Source organism: Mesitornis unicolor, unplaced genomic scaffold (assembly GCF_000695765.1).
Source record: "Mesitornis unicolor isolate BGI_N332 unplaced genomic scaffold, ASM69576v1 scaffold43723, whole genome shotgun sequence".
Classification (NCBI taxonomy): Eukaryota; Metazoa; Chordata; class Aves; order Mesitornithiformes; family Mesitornithidae; genus Mesitornis; species Mesitornis unicolor.
In genome coordinates, this window is record NW_010177777.1 from 57,282 (window position 1) to 78,634 (window position 21,353).

The window sequence follows — 21,353 nt, forward strand, 5'->3', positions numbered from 1 at the left end:
CAGAAAGCTGAGTGTGCATATAACTAGTCTGTCTGGAGGGCAGACCTCATGCCAAGAGGTGCAGATATATCTCTCTTGCTCATGGACCAAATGGCTTGAAAATATGCTGCTTCTATGTTGTCAGTCACTGCTGTGGCTCTTTTACTTAAAATGTGTTTGTGAAAAGGACTGGGGAACTTGGATGTGGTCACAGAAATCTGTTCTTCTGTGTCCCTTGCCATTTATTTGTGAGAAGAGTCAATGAAGGAAAAAGAGGAGGGCAGTCAGCAAATGGTGTCTGTAGCTCAAGAAATCCCTTAATTTGAAGCCATTATGCAGCAAGCATTTAATGAAACCAAGACCTTTTCCCATTGCAGTTTCTCTCATCTAAGCGCAGTTGTGATTTTTAATGTCCTGACTATAAGTAGCTATAGGTTTTAGAACTATTTTTCAAACTTTATTGGCAATCAGTTTGCGAAGACAGTGACAGCTCTCTGTCCACATGGATGGGTTTATGAGCTGTGTTGGGGTGAGAACAGCTTTCCAGCCTCTTTTGAGCCACTTGTTGGATCTGTTTCTTTCACGATACCCCAGATGTTAAATTTGCCCTTAAGTACATCGGTCCCCTCAACAAGATGGTCGCAGCTACTTTCCAGGAAGGTCACCTGGAGCCCTGCGGGTGACTGCACCCCTCATGCCTTGGCAGTGCCTGAGAGGGTGCAAAGCATCCAGACATCCCACCTGTGGGAAAGGGAGGCACAGCTGGCCTACACAAGGTCTGCCAGTAGCCCATAAAAGAATTGCTGATTGCTAAGTGTTGCATGGCATCTTCTTCCCCATCCCCATCCCCTGGCCCTGCCCCTGGTATGTGGAGAGGTACCATCTCTTGTGCAGGGAGTCCTGAGGGAGAGAGGAGGAGTGGGTGTCACTTCCCATCTGGGGAAGGCAGGGCAGCTCATGTTCAAAGAATCACAGAAGCACAGAGGTTTGGAGAGATGCTTTGAGGTCTGCAGTCCAATCTTCTGCTCAGAGCAGCTCCAGTTGGATCCCATTGCGCCAGGCTTTATTCAGTCACATTTGGATACCCTCAAGGACAGAGTCTCCACAGTCCCTCTGGGCCCCTGTGCCATGTCTGAGCAGCCTCATAGTGATGATATTTTCCTTTTATTGAGTTGTGATTTCTCCTGGGCCTAATGCTGCTCCTTCAGCTGTAGGCACCAGTCAGGTCCACCCCAGACTCTTCTCTTCTTGATGCAGACCAGAGACAAACACTAACAGTGTTCAGGGAATAGAACAAATGTTGTTTTGCAAATTGCTAATAAATGAGTTTTCCCAGTTTTGAATAAGTTTCATAATTAAAATGCTCCTATCATTTTAGAGTAAGCACTTGTGTACGTTTTGTTGCCGTATACTACTGCTTTTGCTTCTCCTGATTGGTTGTGCCTTGGGGAAGGCAGCATTTAATCTGTGGGGAGGAGAGCAAAGATCATAAAAAACAGTAAAAAGCCTGGGAGGAAGATCAGTACCAAAGCATGTGTTTTCTCGCTGATGTGTGAAGTACTGGTGCTACTTCAGATAAAGCAACTCAATTCATAATGCCAAATTCTGTGTTGGAATTTCATGTGCCATTGCCTGCAAATGAGGTGGGAAATAAAAATTTAGGAAAATGGTAATAATGTTAAATACTGCTAATGCCTCAGTAGCAAAATAACTTCTGTTCTCTAATAGTTTTGGTCCTTCATGCCCTGGTGGTTTATCTGTTTGTTTTTTTTCTTTGGTTTGCAATTAATTTCGGATCTTTCTCACTCCAATTTTAATTTTCTTGGTGTGGCCACACTTTGTTACGATTACTTCTTTTTGATAAATGCTCCATTTGCTCTTTGCCTTCTGTACCTCCTGCTGTTCTGGCTGTTTTTTTCTTTTTTTTTTTTTTTTCCTGTTTTCCGTATTTCCTAAGTGGGTATCGGCACAAAAATGTGAAAAATTATGGAGGTAGTGTTGCACCTTCATCATGTATAAGAGTCTCCTTTGACTGGCAGTGGTGCTTAGTAGCCTGTGGATGTCGTAAATGCATGATTTTTCTTTCTCTGAACCTACTAAACATCAGCTACGGGAACCAGTGGAGAAAACGGAATCGGGAGAGGACTGTGGACTGTAGCAGCACTCTCAGTCGGGGGTAGGAAGATTACTTGCTTTAGAAATGTGACAACCACTTGGACTGGTTTACTGGATTTAGATAATTTTTGTTCTCAATACTAGTTAGTGAAATTTTTCATTGTAATTATATTAACAGTGTAGTATTTTGAGGGTCAGAGGAAAATTGTTATCTGCACGGATCAGTGTGAGATTTGTTCAGAAAGGTTCTGTAAAATCAAGTTAGCTCCTAAGTCACCTACCTCACTGCATAAGTACGAGTGTTATGTCTTTCCCCCCTGAGATAGGGAGGTGGCGCTGTTGTATGGATATTTTTATTCCCCTGGATGAATGAAGTGGTAATTCTCGAGTTCACAGGTTTCCAACGTAGTAGCATGCACACCTTTGCCTGAACCATTTTCCTTTCCCTGAGCAGCATGTCGTTCTCTTCCTGAATGCACCATACCCTTCTTCCCTGAAGCTCCCATTCTGCTTGCTCTGGTGGAGATATTGCACATTACTAAGTTGCATGTTGTCACGGCCTCAGTGCAATTTAGTGTGTGCGATACTTTCACATGAGTGCATGCACACGGGTATGGCTGTGGCTTAAAGTTACTGCAGCTTTCGATTTTGGTGAGGCCTAATGCCATTGTGAAAGGGTCTTAAATCCAGATCCGTATTTTGAGCGATGCCTTGAAACGTGTGTTAGTGGAAGTTTGTTGGGTAATGCCAGGAAGATGAATACTGTTTGTTTTCAATTTGAGAAGGGTTATCATTATTTGCTTCATTTTCTTCATTTGCCACACATACCTCAAATTTTATCAGATTTTTCATTGGTTATATAAAAGTTACTTCTAATATTAGCTGTTTCTAAAGAGGAAATAGTAAACATATCCGTAATTGAAATTTGCCAGGAAGTCAAAGAAATTTGATATGAAAAAAGCCTATAGTGCCTTGATGGCTGAAATAGGTTCTTAGTGTTTTTTTCAACTTCTCTTTAAATGTTAATAAATAAATCTGAAATAAGCTACCATGCAAACAAACAAACAAAAAATCTCAGCTGTTTAAGCATCTAGCTGGTTTGCTGTGGTATCCTGGCAGTAATGATGGAGAAAATGAGATGGTGATACAATTCCCACAGAAAACAATAATCTTCCAGCATGTTAAGCTAATGCTTAGAAAAAGCAAAATGTGTGAACTTATTTTACTGCAACATTAATGATGTCTTTCAGATTAATTTTTCAAACACAGCTGTTAACTGAGTATGTTTTGACTGAATTTTTGCATGCAACATATGTTCTTTAGTACCAGGAGTATCTCTTGCAGAAACCTCTTTTGTCACAGGAATGCATTTAATAGGACCCTACTGAAATTTTTATAAACACTAATTATGGTGTATGTTACGAGATGGGAATAGAATTGAAAATTATTCTGACTTCAAGAAATAATTTCCTAGTCTAAAACTGGGAATAACAGTTACGTCCTTTTTTTTAATGACATGAAGGAAAGGAAAGCTTCAGTTGAGTTAGTGGAAAATAAGTAGAGTGTAGTCTATAAATCTAGAAGCAATGCTGCAATGTTTCATTATGTTTGCAGAACCAAACTGACAGCAACTGTAAGCTGATTATCCTAGTGGGATAGACAGTAGTATTTTTCATCCAATTGTTTTAGTAGCAATAAACACAACTCGCTCATACTACTATTTTTGTCTTAAATATTCTCCTGTATGCAAAAAAACCCCAGAAAGGATTAATCTTTACCTGTATTTTCTTTTTCTTTTACATTGAAAGTGCTTGTTATTAAACACAGCTGTCTCTGTGTTGGTTTACATATGCCTGATTTTAAAAAGTTTTGCGAAGAGTAACCCAAAGAAAAACAGATTCAAAGAAAATTTCAGAAAATAGTTCATGCGCTCATGCTTCATCTTTACTGTTTTTCCAAATTTGCCTGAAACTATGAAAAATTCATTATTATACACAAATAGTTTGAGACAAGCATGTCACAAAGTCCATAGGAATGTTACAGTTTACTACACCTAATTCATGGCACTGCATAAAAGCACAATCTGATGCTGAAATCAACATTTCTGTTCTCTACGCCATGCAGACTGGTATAGTGTCTTTTCAAACACATTGCTGGGTTATTGAGGGCTTCCCTGTTTTAGATCAGGCAGCGCCAATATTCTGCCATTTGCTCCTCTCATATTCCAGATGGTGCCCTGCGTGCGTTCTAACAGCAATTTCTCATAGTACGTTTTTGTAGTTTCTAATTCTGTGACCGTCCAGTTTGTTTAAGACTGAAGGTGTCTGTGAACACGTAGAGGATGTGGGTTATTGTGCGTGTGCATGCACGTTTAAACACATACACAGATCTGCACAGAGTCATTAAGAATAATGTAACTATGTTGCGCCTGAGAAACTAGTTGTTTAATTACATATTGCACTTATGCAGTTATGTATGTAGACTGCTTTTTCTACACCAGCAACTTTTTAAAACTGTTGTTTGTATGTCAGAACTTATAATCTTTATTTGAATGTAAGCTTAGTTGGTATGTGACAGACTGTATCAGTAATAACTGTGACACTCGCATCTGGAATTCAGCTCAGCCAGTTGGCTTTTCAACTTACTTCTAAGGCAGGCCTAGTAGCTAACTGGGAGGGATGGAAAGACAAGGGTTGCTGAAAGAATTATTCAATATGTAAAGAAGAGGTCTTCAATCAGGCATTTCTAAGAAAAACGGGATACTGTGAGTATTATTTTTAGTGTAACATATTGCAGGATTCTGTGCTTGCATATCTAATAATTCTTCAGGTGTGTTTTTAAGGTTGCTGTATATATTATCATAACCTTGGTTAGATTCCTGCTATGTAAAATACAGATTTATTGTAATGTAGAAGACAGCGTGAAGGCTGATATAAAACTTCAGGATTTCCTGACATTTCAAAGATTTAACAGCACAGATTTAGCTTTTTGCTATTTTGTCATATTAGGTTGGATTATAAGGTCAATCCATTATTTATTTTCTCCACCAGCATAAGCAATCAAAATACCCTCTTCTCTATGCTTGTGATTCATAACTTTATGATAGTAATAATCTGAAAAAAGACTGGGAGTTTCTTAATATGACTGCAATGGGTTTTGAGCTTTATTGAGTCCATCTAGCTGTTGTTCTGATTCATAAACTTTTCAAGCCAAAATGGGTATCTAGAAGAATTACATCCTTACAAGTGGTGTGGAGAATAATAAATACTCAGTGTACAGTGCCGATGCATCCTAACAGCTACGAAAGGCTTGAATATGTCTAAAGGGAAGACCACGTGGCTGATCAGCAAGGTAACAAAGGCCACAGGAAATGAGAAACGATCCTTTAAAAAGCTGAAATTTTAGCTAAAGAAAACAGAAGGATCAAACTTTAGCAGATAGAAGTAGGCCTAAAGGTGGTGGTGAGTTTGTTTCATTTGCTTAAAGCTCCACAAAATGCTTTAAAACCAAAATACCACTTTTCATACGCAGCAAAAGCAAAAAGTACTCAGGGAGGCTGAGGGATGGATGCAAAGAGTACTCAGCAACAACCAGGCTGTTGTGGGGGGGGTAAATTGGTGGTGTGGTGTTCATTGCTGTGAAGGTAAGTGGAGGGAATCACACTGTAAAATTCTTCTTACAGGTGAGCTGCAGCAGGGTCTCAGAAATTACAGTGACTGTAGAAGAGGTTGTAGAAGAAACAGACAAAATGACCAATAGCAAATTGCTGAAAGTGGAGAATAGTAACTCACCAGAGAAAACTTAAGGGCAAAATTAAAAAAAAAAAAAAAGTTCCAGTGTTCCAGGGAACCCAGGAAGCACGGTCATGTAAGTTGGACATCGGTACTGTGCAGCTTAATAGGAACTAAAGTTAGGGACGTAGCAGCACCTGGTGAATGTGATTTAGCTGCAAAGAATCAATGGAGTTTTCACAGAGAGAAGTTTTGCCTTACTCTTCCTGTTTTTTGAAGTGGTCAGCAAGCAAAGCCATTAACAAGTTGACCTGGCTGCTATATTCTGTTAAAGTTTCATAAAGGCTTTTTGCAGCATCTCTTTCCAAAGACTTTCAATGAAATTAAGTAGTGATGAGATAAAGATTTCTGCATGGATAAATAGTCCATTAAAAAGATAAGAAAAAGGGGGCAGGACTAAACGGTGGTATTGTGGTCAGGACCTTTACTATCTCATTTATTCATAATTGTGCTGGGGAAGACAGAGAGGGACACCTTACTGATGCTGCAAAACTATTTGAGCCGGTAGGGATGAAGACTGATGATGGAACTGCAGTAGGATTGTAGAAAAACTCAAAAGACAGCAGTGTATGGGGAATAAAATGACTGATTAAATGTAGTGTAGATGAAAGTGATGCATGTGGGTGAAAACCAGTCCGAACTTCACACATAAACTGATGGTCCCACTGCTGACTGTTACTGCCTGGGAGCTATATCTTCAGGTAGGCATGCTGACTCAGTGCATGGTGTTACTTTAATCTGCCTGGCAGATGTCTTTTAACATTAGGATTTGTTACAGCAGACATACAGAAACACAGAATATTACTCGCATTTTATGAATCTCTGGTTTGCCTATACTTTGGATTACTTTGTGCCATTCTGGTTCCTGTGTCTCAGAAATGTAGGAGAGCACCAAGGCTGATTGAAGGAATGAAGGCATGCATCAGTTTCTGTACGAGGAATGACTGAGCTGGTTAGGACGCTTCAGCCTGGAAAAAAGGATGTTACACAAGTGATGTTTGCAAAATCAGAACCAGTGTGAAAAGGATGACTGGGTTAGACTGCTCATGGTCTCTTCCAACATAAAGTCTTGGGATCATCAAAAAGGAAGCAAGCAGCTTCAAAAAATAAGAAAGGGTGTGTTGGTTCATTTGGGATGCAGTAGACATGGGGAAGGTCTTGCCAAAGAATGTTGTAGTTGCAGCAACTTGCAGGATTGGACAGGGCTAAGAATAGATATTAACTGAGGATTACTAAATAGCCTGCATCAGGATCATTATATCCCCACTGAGGTGGAAAGAGGGACTGGAAAAATGTTGGGGGTTGTTAAATATGCTTGTCCTGTTTCTTTTGTTCTCTCAGCATCTGCTTCTGGCCTCTACTGGAGATGGGATGCTGGCTAGACAGACCTTTGAGCAGATGAACTAATTTGGCTGTTTATGTGTTCTAAGATCCATTTTAAGAATAGTTGTGTGCTGCACTTAGTAAGCATCGTGGTCTGCTCCTGATAAAAACTGGAAATATTAGAAATAGTTGATTCAGAAATAACTAATGCTTTCAAATGTGGTTCTCAGAAGAATAATTGTAAGTTTATGTGGTATATGTGACTAGGACAGGCAAAAATAGTCAGTAAAAATAATTAAAAATATTAAAATACAGAAGTATTGTGAAGAAATAATCAGATGTAGAATTTCTTACAGGTTGGACTACGTTAATTGTTCTTTTTCAGAGAATGTAGATGTTTCTCTGTTTTAGAAGAAAGTCTGTTTGCTGCTGTGTCCTTTAGGCTAGTTGCCACTGTTTGATAGTGTCACTGGAGCCCTGTCCTGCCTTGAGAGGTGTAGTATTTACATCAGTTACACTATCCCAAGGGCCTATGCTTTGTTCAAGACTGTATCACTTTATCTGACTAGTGCCATTACAAGCCTCCGTATGTTGGAGCTGTTACCTCTCTTTGTTCAGTTGTATCATTCCTAAGGAGAAATTAATTGCAACAGCAAAACTGTTGAAATCTTGTCATGGAGTTGTCTCTGAAAATCATTTGCATATTTATATTGCTCCTGAGACAAGTCTTATTCTGTCAAGAAACACTTACTGCCACTTCTACTTTATTCATAGCTGGAATTTGCCTTGGTGTGCTCTTTGCTTTTTTTCACGTGCAATTCGAAACTGAAAAATAATGAGGGTCTTTTTTATTCCTAAAAAAGAATAGAACTCTTAAAGTGAACAACTTAAGAGGTGTTCTCTGAGTCATTTTGTTTCTCAGTGTTCTCCCAGTGATCACTTGAAATCTGGGGGACCAGTGTAGAAGAAGAATACTTCAGTCCTTTTTAAGATAAGAGCTGTCCTTTGATTGTCACTGGTAGCTTGTCCTCTGCCACAGATCTTGGTGGTATCTGAAGGATGAAAATGAGTTACTTGGTTTTGAAGTTGTGGTGACAGCGGCTGTTAGTTTCAGCTGGGATAAGACTGCACGTTGTGCAAAGAAGAGTTCCTGCCCTCCAGCCACAAGTGTGCTGGCTTCTTTCCTGGTGGGGAGTGGAGAGCTGAGATCTAGTTATTGGCTGAATAATAGTAAAGTAATTTTTATTCAGAGACTTATTAGCTGAACTCACTGTAAAAAACTGTTGTGGCGCATAAAAAAGGCTGTGCTGGCAGGTAGACAGAGAAAGGGTGGTCTGGGGCAGAAATGAATGTTTGAGAACAGGGCAATGGGAAGGCTCTTGTGGCAGTGCTCATTTAATCTGATTTGAAATAGCGTGAAACTGTGCTGTGAAGTTTGGAATGCATTGCATTTGCTTTTATACCTCAAACCCTCTACTTTTTAAGATGTAGAGGTTGTATTCTCAAAGGAAATTGAGTAGTTGAAGTTTCTTAAAGCATCATTTGAATCAGTCAGCTCTGCGTACAGGAAGATTTTGCAACAAGGATACAGTAAAATCCATGTAATGTCTACTTGGAGAATATGGGAAAATACCAAACATCAGTGGCATAAAGAAGATGACAAAAGACTAAAATTGTCCTTTCCTAATAGTATTTTTTACTTAGGGTGTTCCTGTTATCAAACTTGCATTTTAATTGGATTGTAAACCTTGGTATGGCTTGTAAAGTATTTTGTGAGGTATTTAGGGAATTGCTAATTCTTGAAAATGCTTCCAAAGACAAATGTCACTTTTGTCTAGTGTTTTCTCTTATGCCTGTTCAACTGCCAGGGTCAGTAAGCCTTCATTATAAATTTAATATAGTAACCAGTAAATTTCTCTTCTGAACTTAATATACGGTTACTCTAATCTTTCTGGAAACTCCAATTCTCATCATTTCAGCCCATATGCTCATGTTTCCTCCAGTGCTCTGGGAACAGAGATCTGGAAAATCAAATTAACTCTGAGGTCAAAAAAAGAAATACTGTGAGTTGAAGCTTGAGGTATGGTCAGCATCCCAGCAGCTTTCCCTTTTCTGCCTCTTTCCTTTGAACTGGGGTTGTTGCAGTGTTAGGTTGACATTTTTGAAATTTCATGGTGTCACTAATGGTGAACAAACCTTACCTGCAGGCTCTGTGAAGTGAACCTGAATTTAGGTGGCCATACATTTAATGTAAACTTCATTAGAATCAAAGGGGAAGCTGAAGACATTTTATGGCAAATCAGTAAAAGTAAAATCACTAAAATCAGTAAAATCACTAAACCCCACTAAAACAGTAAAATGGAAAGATGGCACTTGTTAAATCTACAACTGAATTCCCTAGCTTTTCAATGAAGTAGAAAGAACTTTAACAAAAAAAACCCAACCAAACAAAAAACAAACAAACAAAAAAACCCCACAACATTTGGGCCAACTATGCAGAAACATTTGTCAATTTGCCAGAAGTTTCTTCCTTTTTAATCTGAATAATGTGAAGTATGACCCATATCCTCTGATTTTTATTTTTTATTTTTTTTAATTTCACATGCTTTTCAAAGCTCAGTAAAATGGAATATGTATGTCTAAATATGCCTGACACCAAATTGCGATAAAGTGCTTATAAATTACACATTTGGAGATGACAGCTCTTGCAGGTAAAGTGGTTTATCCAGATACAGTGCCAAAGTGAGACATGAGCAGCAACTGGATTTTCTGATTGCTGAAACGTACAATTACTCCTGTATATAAAAGGAAGCTATATGTATGCCAATAATGTATTAAGAAATGAAATTAATTTACTGTCATCACTTCCCCAGGAAGGTCTGCATTTCACAGATGATAACAAATTCATTCAGCGTTTGCACTAGCATACCCCATCATCCTTAAGATCTGGTATCACAGGTGCAGGGTAGCTAAAGCAGACTGTTCATGCAGATTCTGATGAGTGTTTTCACTAGTTGGGGAAGATGTAAAGAGAGGTGAGGGAGGGGGAGAATGAAATTAAGTATAACCTCCTCTCGCTTCCTGCTTGACCACTGGCACCTCACAGCTTCTCAGCACTCTGTGGTGCCTTCTCCTTTCCCCTTATTGCTTGTGTGTGCTAGATGCGAGGAGCTAGAGAGATGCTGTACTTGTCTACAGCCTTTTAGAGGTAAATGCTATTTTGCTGTTGAAATATATTACACATCAACTTGCAGAAGGACACCAGAACAGGACATACCTGTTAGTCCATGATTAAGTTTTCTGTTATTCTGCTAGTCTGTCCGTAATGAATAATGGACTTAACAGTGTAAAATTTTCTTATACGTTGCACAACTACGACAGCAAAAGACATGGTAGACATGACATTTCCATCTGAATAAAATTAATCTGAGGATAAAAATGATGTACTGAAATGTGAAGACTGTGTAAATTGGAATGGCAGTTTTGGATGCTTTCTGATGAATGAGAACCAGTTTTGCCATTACTCCCTAACGTAGTTAAATTGACCGCAGGGGTAATTCTGGCTGATGGAATAATTTTTCTGGGTTGTTGTCTTTCCTTCTTTTACAATAATAAGACTGTCCTCCCTTCTTTTGTAGTCTCTGGGGGGAAATCTAAAATGATTGCTTGTTAGGAAGTAAGTCTTTCCTGTACTTGTAGATGGATATTTTCATTTCAAGTGAAAGTGATACCTCGGATACCTGCCTCAAGCCAGAGGCATCTCCTGTATACTGAAATGCAGTTTTGGGGCATACTTACAGAAGTTACTAAGATCTTGTTAATTTTACTGCAGTACAGAAAACATCCTTATGGGAAATAAAAGGATATGCTTCAAGGACAATTCTAAAATATTTTTGAGAACTGAAATGTATTTGTGCCACAATTCCTGTTTGATTGAAAGGAAAAAGATTTACTTGAAGACTTAATTATAGTATGTTGCAATTTGCTATTAAATATTTAGATTTAGATTTACGTAACTCATTCAAGCAAATTGTTCTGGAGACATTGGAGTTTTTTTACTTTTTGGCTTTGTTTTGGAAGAACCTGGCAAATGGCATTAAAAAAAGTTGAAAATGTTGTGTCACCAATGAAGGGTTTCAGAAATTGCAAGATACCTTCTTTATAGTGCAAAGAGATTTTAATGGGACAAATCTAAGATTTATAAGACCAAGAAGGCTGAGGAAGTTGGCTTGATGAGAGCATAAGGGTTTAGTGGGAACAGACGTATCTTAATTGCAACCAGGAGAAGTGATGGGCTTTTTTGTTACATCCTCATGGTTGTCGCAGGGCCAACAGTACTTCATTTCTCCAGCTACCTAGGTTCTTCCGTTACCAAAGACCCAGCTGTAATTGTTCATGTTCTCAGTTCTTAAAGTGAAAATCTAACTGCAGATAACTTGCAAGTATGTATTAAAGTGATATTTAGCCCTCTGTTTGTGTAAAGTATCCTGAAATAAAAAGTTGATAGGTTATTTTTTCCCACTTCTTGTAGGGTGTTTATACTTCATGGTTGACAGAATCAGTGTCAGTAAATAACCAAGTTCTTGTTAAAAAAACATTATGCTCCTTTGATATAATCAGAAAGAGCAAAGATGAATTAAATGTCACAGAAAATGCAGAAAATTAAGACTTCTGAATAGCTAAGTATGAAAACATCTTGAATTTTTAATGCAAACTCACATTTAGATTTCTTACTGTGGCTTTGGTTTTTGGGGTCTTTTCTCCTCCTTGCCAATTTTTTTTTTTTACACCAGAACTTTACTTTTCTTATGACTAAAGTACAGGTGAGTATTTCACTCTTCAAAATCTGTAGATTCTATATATTTTTGTCTATGATTTTCCACTTACAATATTATAGTAGTTTATCTAAATTGCAAGGTATTCAGGCAGTTTTTACTGTTTCCACCACATATTTATAAATATTCCTTCCCCTTCTTCACACACCACATAATATTGGTCTGTCAAAAACTGTATTTGCTATTTCAGGTCGTTCTTTAAAGCTTGCTTTTTTCCCATGTTTTCCCTTTCTCTCTTTTTGAGTGGAAAACGACTGACCACGCCTGTTCCTAGGTAATCTGTTAATAGGATCTCACATTTTGAACACCAGTGTTGATGTGCAAGGTTTATTATGCACTTTTTACTTCCCGTGGGTGAATTTTAAATAAGGTAATTTTGATTAGGCAGTCATTTGGGAACCTATGTGTGCCTCTAGGTGGGAAAGGAGGGCAGACTGCCCATGGAAATAATATTGGGCAGAGTTCCCGAAAAAGCAAAAACTAGGAGTCTTGGAATCTTTGCTGATAGTTCAGCAGAGAAGGTGCTACTGGTAGTTTAATAGCAGAGAGGGTTTCTTTTCGAGAAGGGTTTATCAATGCAACAGAGGAAATAATCTGTGCTCTTGGAGGCTTTAGTTCCAGAAAGAGCTGTTTTCTGTGCACACTGTGCAATGGAAACCTTTCCAGTAAACATCTGGCTCCGTGATTTCTGTTGCACATCTTTCTGTTTTCTCTGCCCTCCTGTCAGACTTCCCAAAACTGCAGGGACACAAGTGGCGAAAGAAAAAGCATGAAATATAAAATTGGAATTTAACATCAGCAACATCTGCATTTCTCTTTGCTGATAGGTGTGTGTGCCACTACTTCTGCAATGGTTTAACTGTTAGGACTGTTCTGAGGAGAGAAACTTGCTAGGGATAGTTTGGTTACATAGATCCAAGCTGAAATAGTGGTTTCAGGAAACTTTGTGCCTTTTTCAAATAAAGATGAAAAACTGGCTGAGTACAATGGTGAGATATACCAGTGTTAGAGTGTAATTTTTGTGACTGTAGTCCTAAGGCACAGGTTTTCACTTCAGTTATGGGATAGTCCACGTGTGTAAAGTACGCAAGTGCTGTCTCATGAAGCTGTGGTCACCCTTGGGAGAGGAGAACTCTGTTTTGCAGCCAGCATTTTGGGCGTAGATTCAACAGGACTGAATCAGATTACCAGACTTCCTATTTGGTTTTAGAAATGTAGCCTAGTAAGCAACCTAAAAGCTAGGAGTATAAAGATACTGAGGCTAAAACCCAGTAATGAATAGAAGGTGCTCAATTATTTTTCATCCAGAAAGGCATGTAAGTATGTAGGAAAGTGAGAGTTTAAGCAGCCTATTTCACTTCATTGACCAGTGGTTTTAATCCAATGAGAACAAGCAGGTATAGAAATGTGAGCAGATAATGAATGAACAGGTAGAAACGGAAAAGGGCAAAGAAAGTAATTCATGCTTAGAATGGTACTGCCTCTCATAGATAAAAGGTTATTTTTGATAGACGATGTGCTCTGATGCCTGAATGGTTTCTTTCAAGGAGTTTATCCCTGGAATCCATTGTAGAGTGAAGAACAGTCTGGGGTTTTGTGTCTAAATGCCTTAAATGACAGATGTAATGGATGCTTATTCTTTACATAGGGCAAAAGTGCATAAAAGGTTTAGTGTTACGTTTTGAGTTGTGTTATTTGTGGCACTAATGGCTTTGCAGTTTTTCAAAGCAGCTTGTGTATATCTCTATAGTTTCCAGAATTTTATCGCCAATAAAGTTTAACAGTGTTTCTTTGATTGTTTTAGAGGTGTATTCGATGCTTCCCTCAAGATGGCTGGGTTCTATGGGCTCTACACCTGGCTGACTCACACTATATTTGGGATTAACATAGTCTTCATACCATCTGGTGAGAACTTGAACAATTATAATTATTTATAGATAATATTACATATTTATTGCACGAGGTCAATAGGATTAAGTGTGAAATGATTTTTAAGTGACATTAAATCAGAAACTGGTAACTATCAGAATCAGAGTTGCACAGGCAACCTGAAATGGTTGATTTGTGCAAGTGTCTTAATACAATTTGTCTTAATACAGATTTGGCTACTTTTTATCATAACACCTGAGTCTATCGATGAACTCAATACATGGAATGAACTAAATGAGTAGCTATTCAGATTTATTTCTTTATTCCCTATTCAATACGTAACCTCATTTTTATTTCCTGTTTATTGTTCAAACCCCACTATGAAAATACTATGACAAGTTTAATACTTTTGTGATACGCATTGTGGTTCCAAAGAACTTAGCATTGATTGATTCTTCCAATTTTAATTTAAACTACCGTAGATGTAATTATTCTATGAAGTCTGTACAGCTTTTTCATAGCTCTTACTTTCAAAATCTTTAGTTCCAACTGTGAATTTGTGTAGCACTGCTGAACACTTACTCTAGGGTGTTTCAGGATGGCCAGGGTAGGGTGGAGATAAGCCCCTGATTGCTATCTTAGCTCTGAGTCTCACCTTTTTCTGTTTTTGTAACATGTACCCTGCCAGCTATTTTATGCTGGATGTATTTTTCCTTTTTCTATACAGTCCAGTTCTTTACAAGTTCAGCCTCATGCTGCCTCCCTTGGCTTTTGTTTCTTCCATAGTTAACAGGTGCTGATTTTTCAAGATGCCTACACTTGGGAAGATGTGGTATCATGAAGATGCGTGCTTCTTATTCTTAATGCTATTGCCACACTGTTTTACCAGCTTTTGGTTTTCTGTTATTCTTTTAATCTTAGCTTTGGAAATGGCTGAACAGTTTTCACTGGAAAATCTTCTCCCCTCTTCCTCTTTTGCGTCTCTTCCAATAATAATAATAATAGTAATAATTTTTAAAATGTACTTTCATGTATGAGAAATTGAAAAGGGAAGCTATAAAGCAACAAACCACACTATTCTATAATAGGAAATGCCTGTCCCATAAAGTGCAACTATCTTAAAGGCACTGGTTGTCATTAGATCTACTTAAAAGATAATAGTTCTGTTTCTTTCAGTTATATGCAAAATCTTTGGAAGTTTTTGCCTTCTGGGTAATAAGACCAGAAAATAGCAAGAAACTGATGTTTTAATTTTTTTTGGTATCATGTTCATTCCTGTTGCATTAAATCAGAATGCAGCAGTATTGCATCACTTTAGATTACAAGGGTTATTTGTTTAAGCAGAAAGGTATATGCCTGTGTGTACTTGTGTGCACACAGAACTACAGAAGTCATTGGCTTTATATTTGCCTGGCTTCTCACAGTACTGCCAACATTATTATGGTTGAGTGCAGGAGATGTGGTGAGTTGCAGTGCCTTGTGAGACTTCTGTTTGTATACTTTCTTGCACACAATTGCTAATTTGTGGTTATATAAAAGTTTGAAATGTGCATGGTGGATATAAGTTTACATTTTTCTGAATTGGTGCTTCTTTTTGAAGTAACTCTTTGTGACTGACAGTTGGTGAAGCTTTTCTGTATGGGGAATAGTGTCATTGTCTTTTTGCCCAAAACCACAGCTATAAGACACCAAGAGCCATATGTGGCCCTTTTTTTACAACAATTGATTGAAATGGGACTACCAGTGTAGCAAAAGTGTCAGAATTTAACTGTAGATATATTTGTGAAATCTGTTTCTCTGATATTTTTCTCACCTTTGCTTCTGTGTGCTCTAGCATTGGCAGCAATCCTTGGAGCAGTGCCATTTCTGGGGACATACTGGGCAGCCATTCCTGCAGTCCTCGATTTGTGGCTTGTACAAGGACAGGGATGCAAAGCCATTTTGCTCTTGGTTTTTCACCTCTTGCCAACCTATTTTGTAGATACAGCAATTTATTCAGATATATCAGGGTAAGTACACTGAAGACTTCTTAAAGCTACATATTGCAAAAATGCTTAACAATCACTGCTGCCTTTAGTTAAACTTACTTTTTTGAAGTAAGTAGAACAGTATCTTCAAGCATAGAAATAGATGTAATGATACCATTTTATAGTAAGAAGTCTTTCTGTCCTAAGTACATTTACCTTCTCAGGCCTCTTTTTTGTGTACTTTGTTACTTCAGAGGTCTTGAACTCGTTCTCAAAGTCAGCAAAATCAACTGTTTTGATTGGTAAAGTAATCCTAAGAATACAGTTGCTATATATCTAATAATTGACTAAAGACATGTAACATTTTCCTCTGTCACTAATGCCACATGACGCTGCAAAACAAACAAGAAATCCATGAGCTAATTAGGGACTGGAAAAAAATATTTGAATTTTTCAGAATGGATTGGGAGAATTTTGAGGATTTTTTGAAGCCAGTCTTTATGTTGTGCTACTGTACCCCAGCATAAAAATGTGTTGATTATGGATTGATCTTTAGTGTATTGAGACAGATGAAATTGTGAAACTGGAGATAGGCTTCTACTGAGACTGTAGCCAGTGCTGGTTTTCAGCTGTGGGAGGTAGGCAGAGATTTCTTGAAAAATCTTGCTAGATGTTTGGCTGCCTCTATTGACTTGAAATGACTCCTGGTTTCAGCTTTGAGTTTGTACACAGAGAAACAGACTTCGAACTATGGCAACAAAGTCAATGTCTACAGTGGTATCTGGGGTACAACTGAGCCGAAACATCTAGTGAATCCCTTTATGCAGTTCAGATTAGAAGATAAAGAAGTGCTGTTTAACAGCTGGCAAAGATAGGAACTGTGAAGTTTCGTATGTGCAAGACAAGTTCACAACCAAATGCAAGGTAGATATGAAGTTGTACTCCTCTAGTTACTGCTACAGTTTTGATCATCAACAACAATCCCAGAAAACGCTTTCAATTGAGAGCTTCTAATGAAAAGGTGTGGCTGTCCAGTCAGTCTGTGTTTTAAGTCATGGTCCAGACTTAGTTATGTGCTGGTAATAGTCCCTCATTTGTGTTGACTTTTGTTATAGTAGAGTTAATGTAGAACAAGAACATTAAGTGTTTCTGTTCTGCATTAAATTGGAAATTATTTTTTTTGTCTACAAAATATAATTACACTGAACAGGGAGAACTTAATGATAATGTGCAGAATATTATGAATAATTTTCCTAGACTGTGGCACTAGTTATTTTGCATGAATTAAACAGTGAAGTATAATGAAATTACAATTTTTTTTCCCAACAAGGAATCATGGGTAAACTTAAGACCAGTAGCTATTTAACCAGCCAATAATTCTTCTACTTAATAGAATGCATTTTTTTACTGTAGGGGATGCAGGCTCTGTTTACTGTCCAGAGAATATATGTGGCAGGAATAGATTTTCTGGCGGTGGAGCAAAATTTTATTCTTCCCATTAAATAGAACAGTAAGCATCCTGCTGTCTTGCAGATTAGATGGAAATAGCTATAATTAGGTTATGCAGGGTTTTCTGAATGCATTAAATTTATACCGTAGTCCTGTTCCATCAGATGACCTGTTGTTTGATTTGGCAAACTAGCCAGAAGAATGTTTGAACTGATGCAAATGCTGGGGGAGGGGGGGAGGAATAATGTTTTTAAAGGTTTAGAAATGAATCATGTGTCTACTGTTGAAGAAACATAAAACTTTAAGGTCAAATCTGTCCCTTCAAAAAAAACCAATCTGACCCTACCAGTAGGTTAAATTTGATCTAGGTAAGACATGATTGAGTGAGGTGTATATGATGTAATAGGTCATGTTTCTTGGTCTCATTCTCCTCACAGTTGTGATGAAGACAAAAGACAGCCATTGTCAGAGTTGGGTAGAAGTCAGGACCATGGTAGACAGCTGGCAGAAACTGCTGGAACTCTAAACTGACTGGCTGGTATTTTCAACTCCAGTGCACTCAGAATTTAGAGCAACTTCCTGAAAATTGGGTGCTAAGTTTCAACTGTAGTGTTTCTTATATCATTCCATATTACCATCATTGTTTTAGCTATATAGATTATATAAGCATCATAAGCAGGTTTTGTGTAAATGCTGTTGGTCGGATTCATGTTGTGTGTCTGAACTGGAACACGGAAAAGAAACAGAATGGTTTACTTCCTACCTTAATAGTTCTTACCAAAAAGCTCCATTGACCTCAACTTTCCAGTAAATATTAGTATGTTCATAAAAATCTGGTTTTGTTTCTCATCTGGAAACATCACAAGTGATCAGAACAGACACTCAGTCAGAGGTTGGTTTAGAACAAACCAAGAAGACATGACTCTTTATTCAAAGAATATGCACTAACTGTTCTTGAAAGAATGCAATGCAAGTTGCTGTCATCATGTAAATTAATGTTGTTGCTCAAGGGCTCTCGTATATGTTGATAGTTGTCTTAAAATTTAACAGTTCTTGGCCATGATGCATGAGCAGTCTTTGTAAACAGTCATCTTTCTGTTTTCAAAATGGAAATGGTTTTGCCACTAACTCCTTCTGATATTCTTCAGCAGATATCTATAAAGTAGCTGCACCACTGTGGATATTGCATTGTATACTATAAAACATTACTTGATCTGTGTGCAAATATAGCGCAAAATACAGCCTGGAATATTTGTGCCACCATTCAAACAACAGTTTATAGTGTAAATATGTGTATCTATGGCTAGCTATCATTTTCTTAGCTTAATAAAACCTTATGGTTAATTCAGATTTCATAATAGAATGCTGGTTGCTGTTCTTATTTTAATTTTATTCGGCTTGTGCCATAATTCCAGAGGGGGTCATCCTTATCTGACGGGTCTTGCGGTAGCTGGTGGAGCATATTACCTGGGGCTGGAAGGAGCCATCATAGGACCAATTCTACTTTGCATACTTGTGGTTGCTTCCAACATATACAGTGCCATGTTGGTGAGTCCAACAAACTCAGTGCCCACTCCATCACAAGCAGCATGGCCATTACAGATTTACCGGTAAGTTATAAATGTCTTCCGTGTACACATTATGTTTTTACGTGGATCAGTGTGTATGCACATAGGTATAGAGAATGTGTGCATGAGTTTTACATACGAGTGTGTGTACGCTCCTACGTACATATTAAAGTATTTGGAGAGGATTCAGCTATCCTGTATTCCAAACATAAAAATTACGGTGAAGTAAAAAACTCACTGGAACTTGTATACTTGAAATGTTTGTTTAATGTCTCTCAGCTTCTTAGAGAAGGCTGTTTTAGAAAATTCACTGTTAATACCTTTGTATCCTGTAATTTATGTGTTGCAGTTGTGCTAGGAGATGCTTGAACATCCCTTTTTAGTCTAAAACTACTATTCATGGGTATCTAATAGTGTTCATTTTCCTTAATGAGGCCTGCCTACAAATACTGCATTTTTGTGTTACTGAACAATACTGCAAAATATAGATAAACATACTTGAAATTTAAAAAAATGAGATAACGTTATATCCCATTATTCCATTAAAAGTAAGATCTTGATTAATCTCTTTATTGAAGTTACTGACTGTGGAATATAGAAATGTATCTTTAAACTGTGCAGTTAAGGAATGGGATGAATAAACTCCTAATTGAATTCTTAATTAGAGCTGGAAATCATATTGTGAAGTTATTAATGACAGTAGCCATTTTAGTGTCTCTAGTGTCTTGTTCAATTACGTAGGTTAACTCATTATATATGTATCTTAAAGAGGATTCTGTGCTCATCAGAAATAATTCTTTGCTTCGTTCACGTGAATAATGCTGCCATCTTTCATATAGGCATTTAGGAGAAAAACCACTAATTGGACCTGTCTGTAGTCTCTGACTTGTAGATGTTATGTTCCAAGACTTTGGTGTGTACACCGTAGATAAAGCTTTCCACAGTATACACAGTGTTTGTTTCCGGATTCATTTGTAAGGAGCTCGATATTTGTAATTGCTCGACATATTTGAGTCTTACTCTCTTTTTCTTAATTTTTTTTTCTTCCTTTCCTTACTGCCCTCCAGGTCACCACGAGAGAGTCCTGAGGAGATGAAAATGGCTGAAGAGTGATGAAGGTGCTGTGCTGCATCTGTTTGACATGAGAGAGTCGCTGTCTTCTGTCTTGAGTTCCAACAGCCATGGCCTTCTGTCCTATTCCAGCTGTGCCTAGGAGCAGCTCACCAGGAAGCAAAGCTTGGGTTTTAGGAGAAACCACTTCTCAAAAATCTGCTGGCCTTACTGAGCACTTTGCCTCTTCAGGAGAGAATGTCTACTTCTCATGGCTTTGCATCCTAACACACGGTTCAACTGCCTTGTTGAAGACCTTGAAGATTCTCTGTCTTTATAAAAAGAATGGTTAAGAGGACAGGTATATCCACTGGAGTGGATAGCATCTTATCTGCTGAAATGACTGACTTGGCTTTTATTTATTGGATTATTTGTGTTATTAAATTGTAGTATCTTTAAAGAAAGCTAATTCCAAATTATTTGTTCTCAGTTAATCTGGTGGCAAAAAAGGTATAAACCACTCATTGTTAAATAACAAGTAGAATATAATTATTTGCTGCTGCTCAAAGTATTTCGTTGGAGACTTTGACCACTGTAAGTTGTAATAACACCTAAATATTATACTGTTATACACACTGAAATCTAATGTTGTTGGAGACTGGTATTTCTAATATCTTCTTGAAATTAGTAGATATGCAAACTGTTAAATGTGAGTTTTCCTCATATTGAAAGAGAAGGAGTTATTGAAATAGCTTAAATCTTGCCCTCATTTGCAGTGAGATCTGAGTATTTTGCTGTTTACCCACCATCCCAGTGGAGTCATCTTGTTAACCAAATTTAAACAAAGGCCTTAAGTATTTTCAGGCAGAGGTAATGTACAATTGTGATGTCTACTTCCAGTAGCAGGAAGACATTGAATGGAGGTTGTTTAATGTTGGTTTTCAAATGCTGTGACTGAGTTCAGTTAACTTTTCAAACAAATAAAAGTTTCCTTCAAAAGAAGTAGGGGAGAGAATATGGGTTTTGTTTTAGTTTAGTTTGATTTTTTTCCTCCTGTAAGCCTCTGGCTAGATATCTTAATAAGATATAAGATACATGTTACATATTAAGATATATCTTAATAAACAGGGTTCTTAAATTCCTGAAACGTTACCTAGGTCACAGCATGAAACTACTCTAATGCGTTTCTTCTATACATAGTTTTGCTTAAATTGCAGTTTTGGTGACAATTATTTTGTATTGGTTATTGAAATATTTTGACACAATGAATCTTAATAAGTGGATCCTTTTTATAAATGGAAGTGGGTTTTTTGGTAGAAAAACTCAAACAGCTTTTACACAAATACAGTGAGGCCCTAGGTACAAAGTAGCAGATGTACATGCTTAACCAAAGAACCAACTTTCAGT

General features: G+C 37.7%; 1 protein-coding gene across 1 annotated transcript in view; it reads left to right on the forward strand.

Moving 5' to 3' along the window:
• Positions 1-20,244, forward strand: part of TMEM245 (transmembrane protein 245) — a gene marked incomplete at its 5' end in the record, with an annotated part of 67,141 nt that extends 46,897 nt beyond the window's left edge. The window contains 4 exons of the mRNA XM_010182197.1: positions 13,848-13,948; positions 15,747-15,921; positions 18,744-18,938; positions 19,964-20,244. Of these exons, the coding sequence (XP_010180499.1) occupies positions 13,848-13,948; positions 15,747-15,921; positions 18,744-18,938; positions 19,964-20,009 (517 nt within the window). The remainder of the gene's footprint in view (positions 1-13,847; positions 13,949-15,746; positions 15,922-18,743; positions 18,939-19,963) is intronic.
• Positions 20,245-21,353: the final 1,109 nt, after the last annotated feature.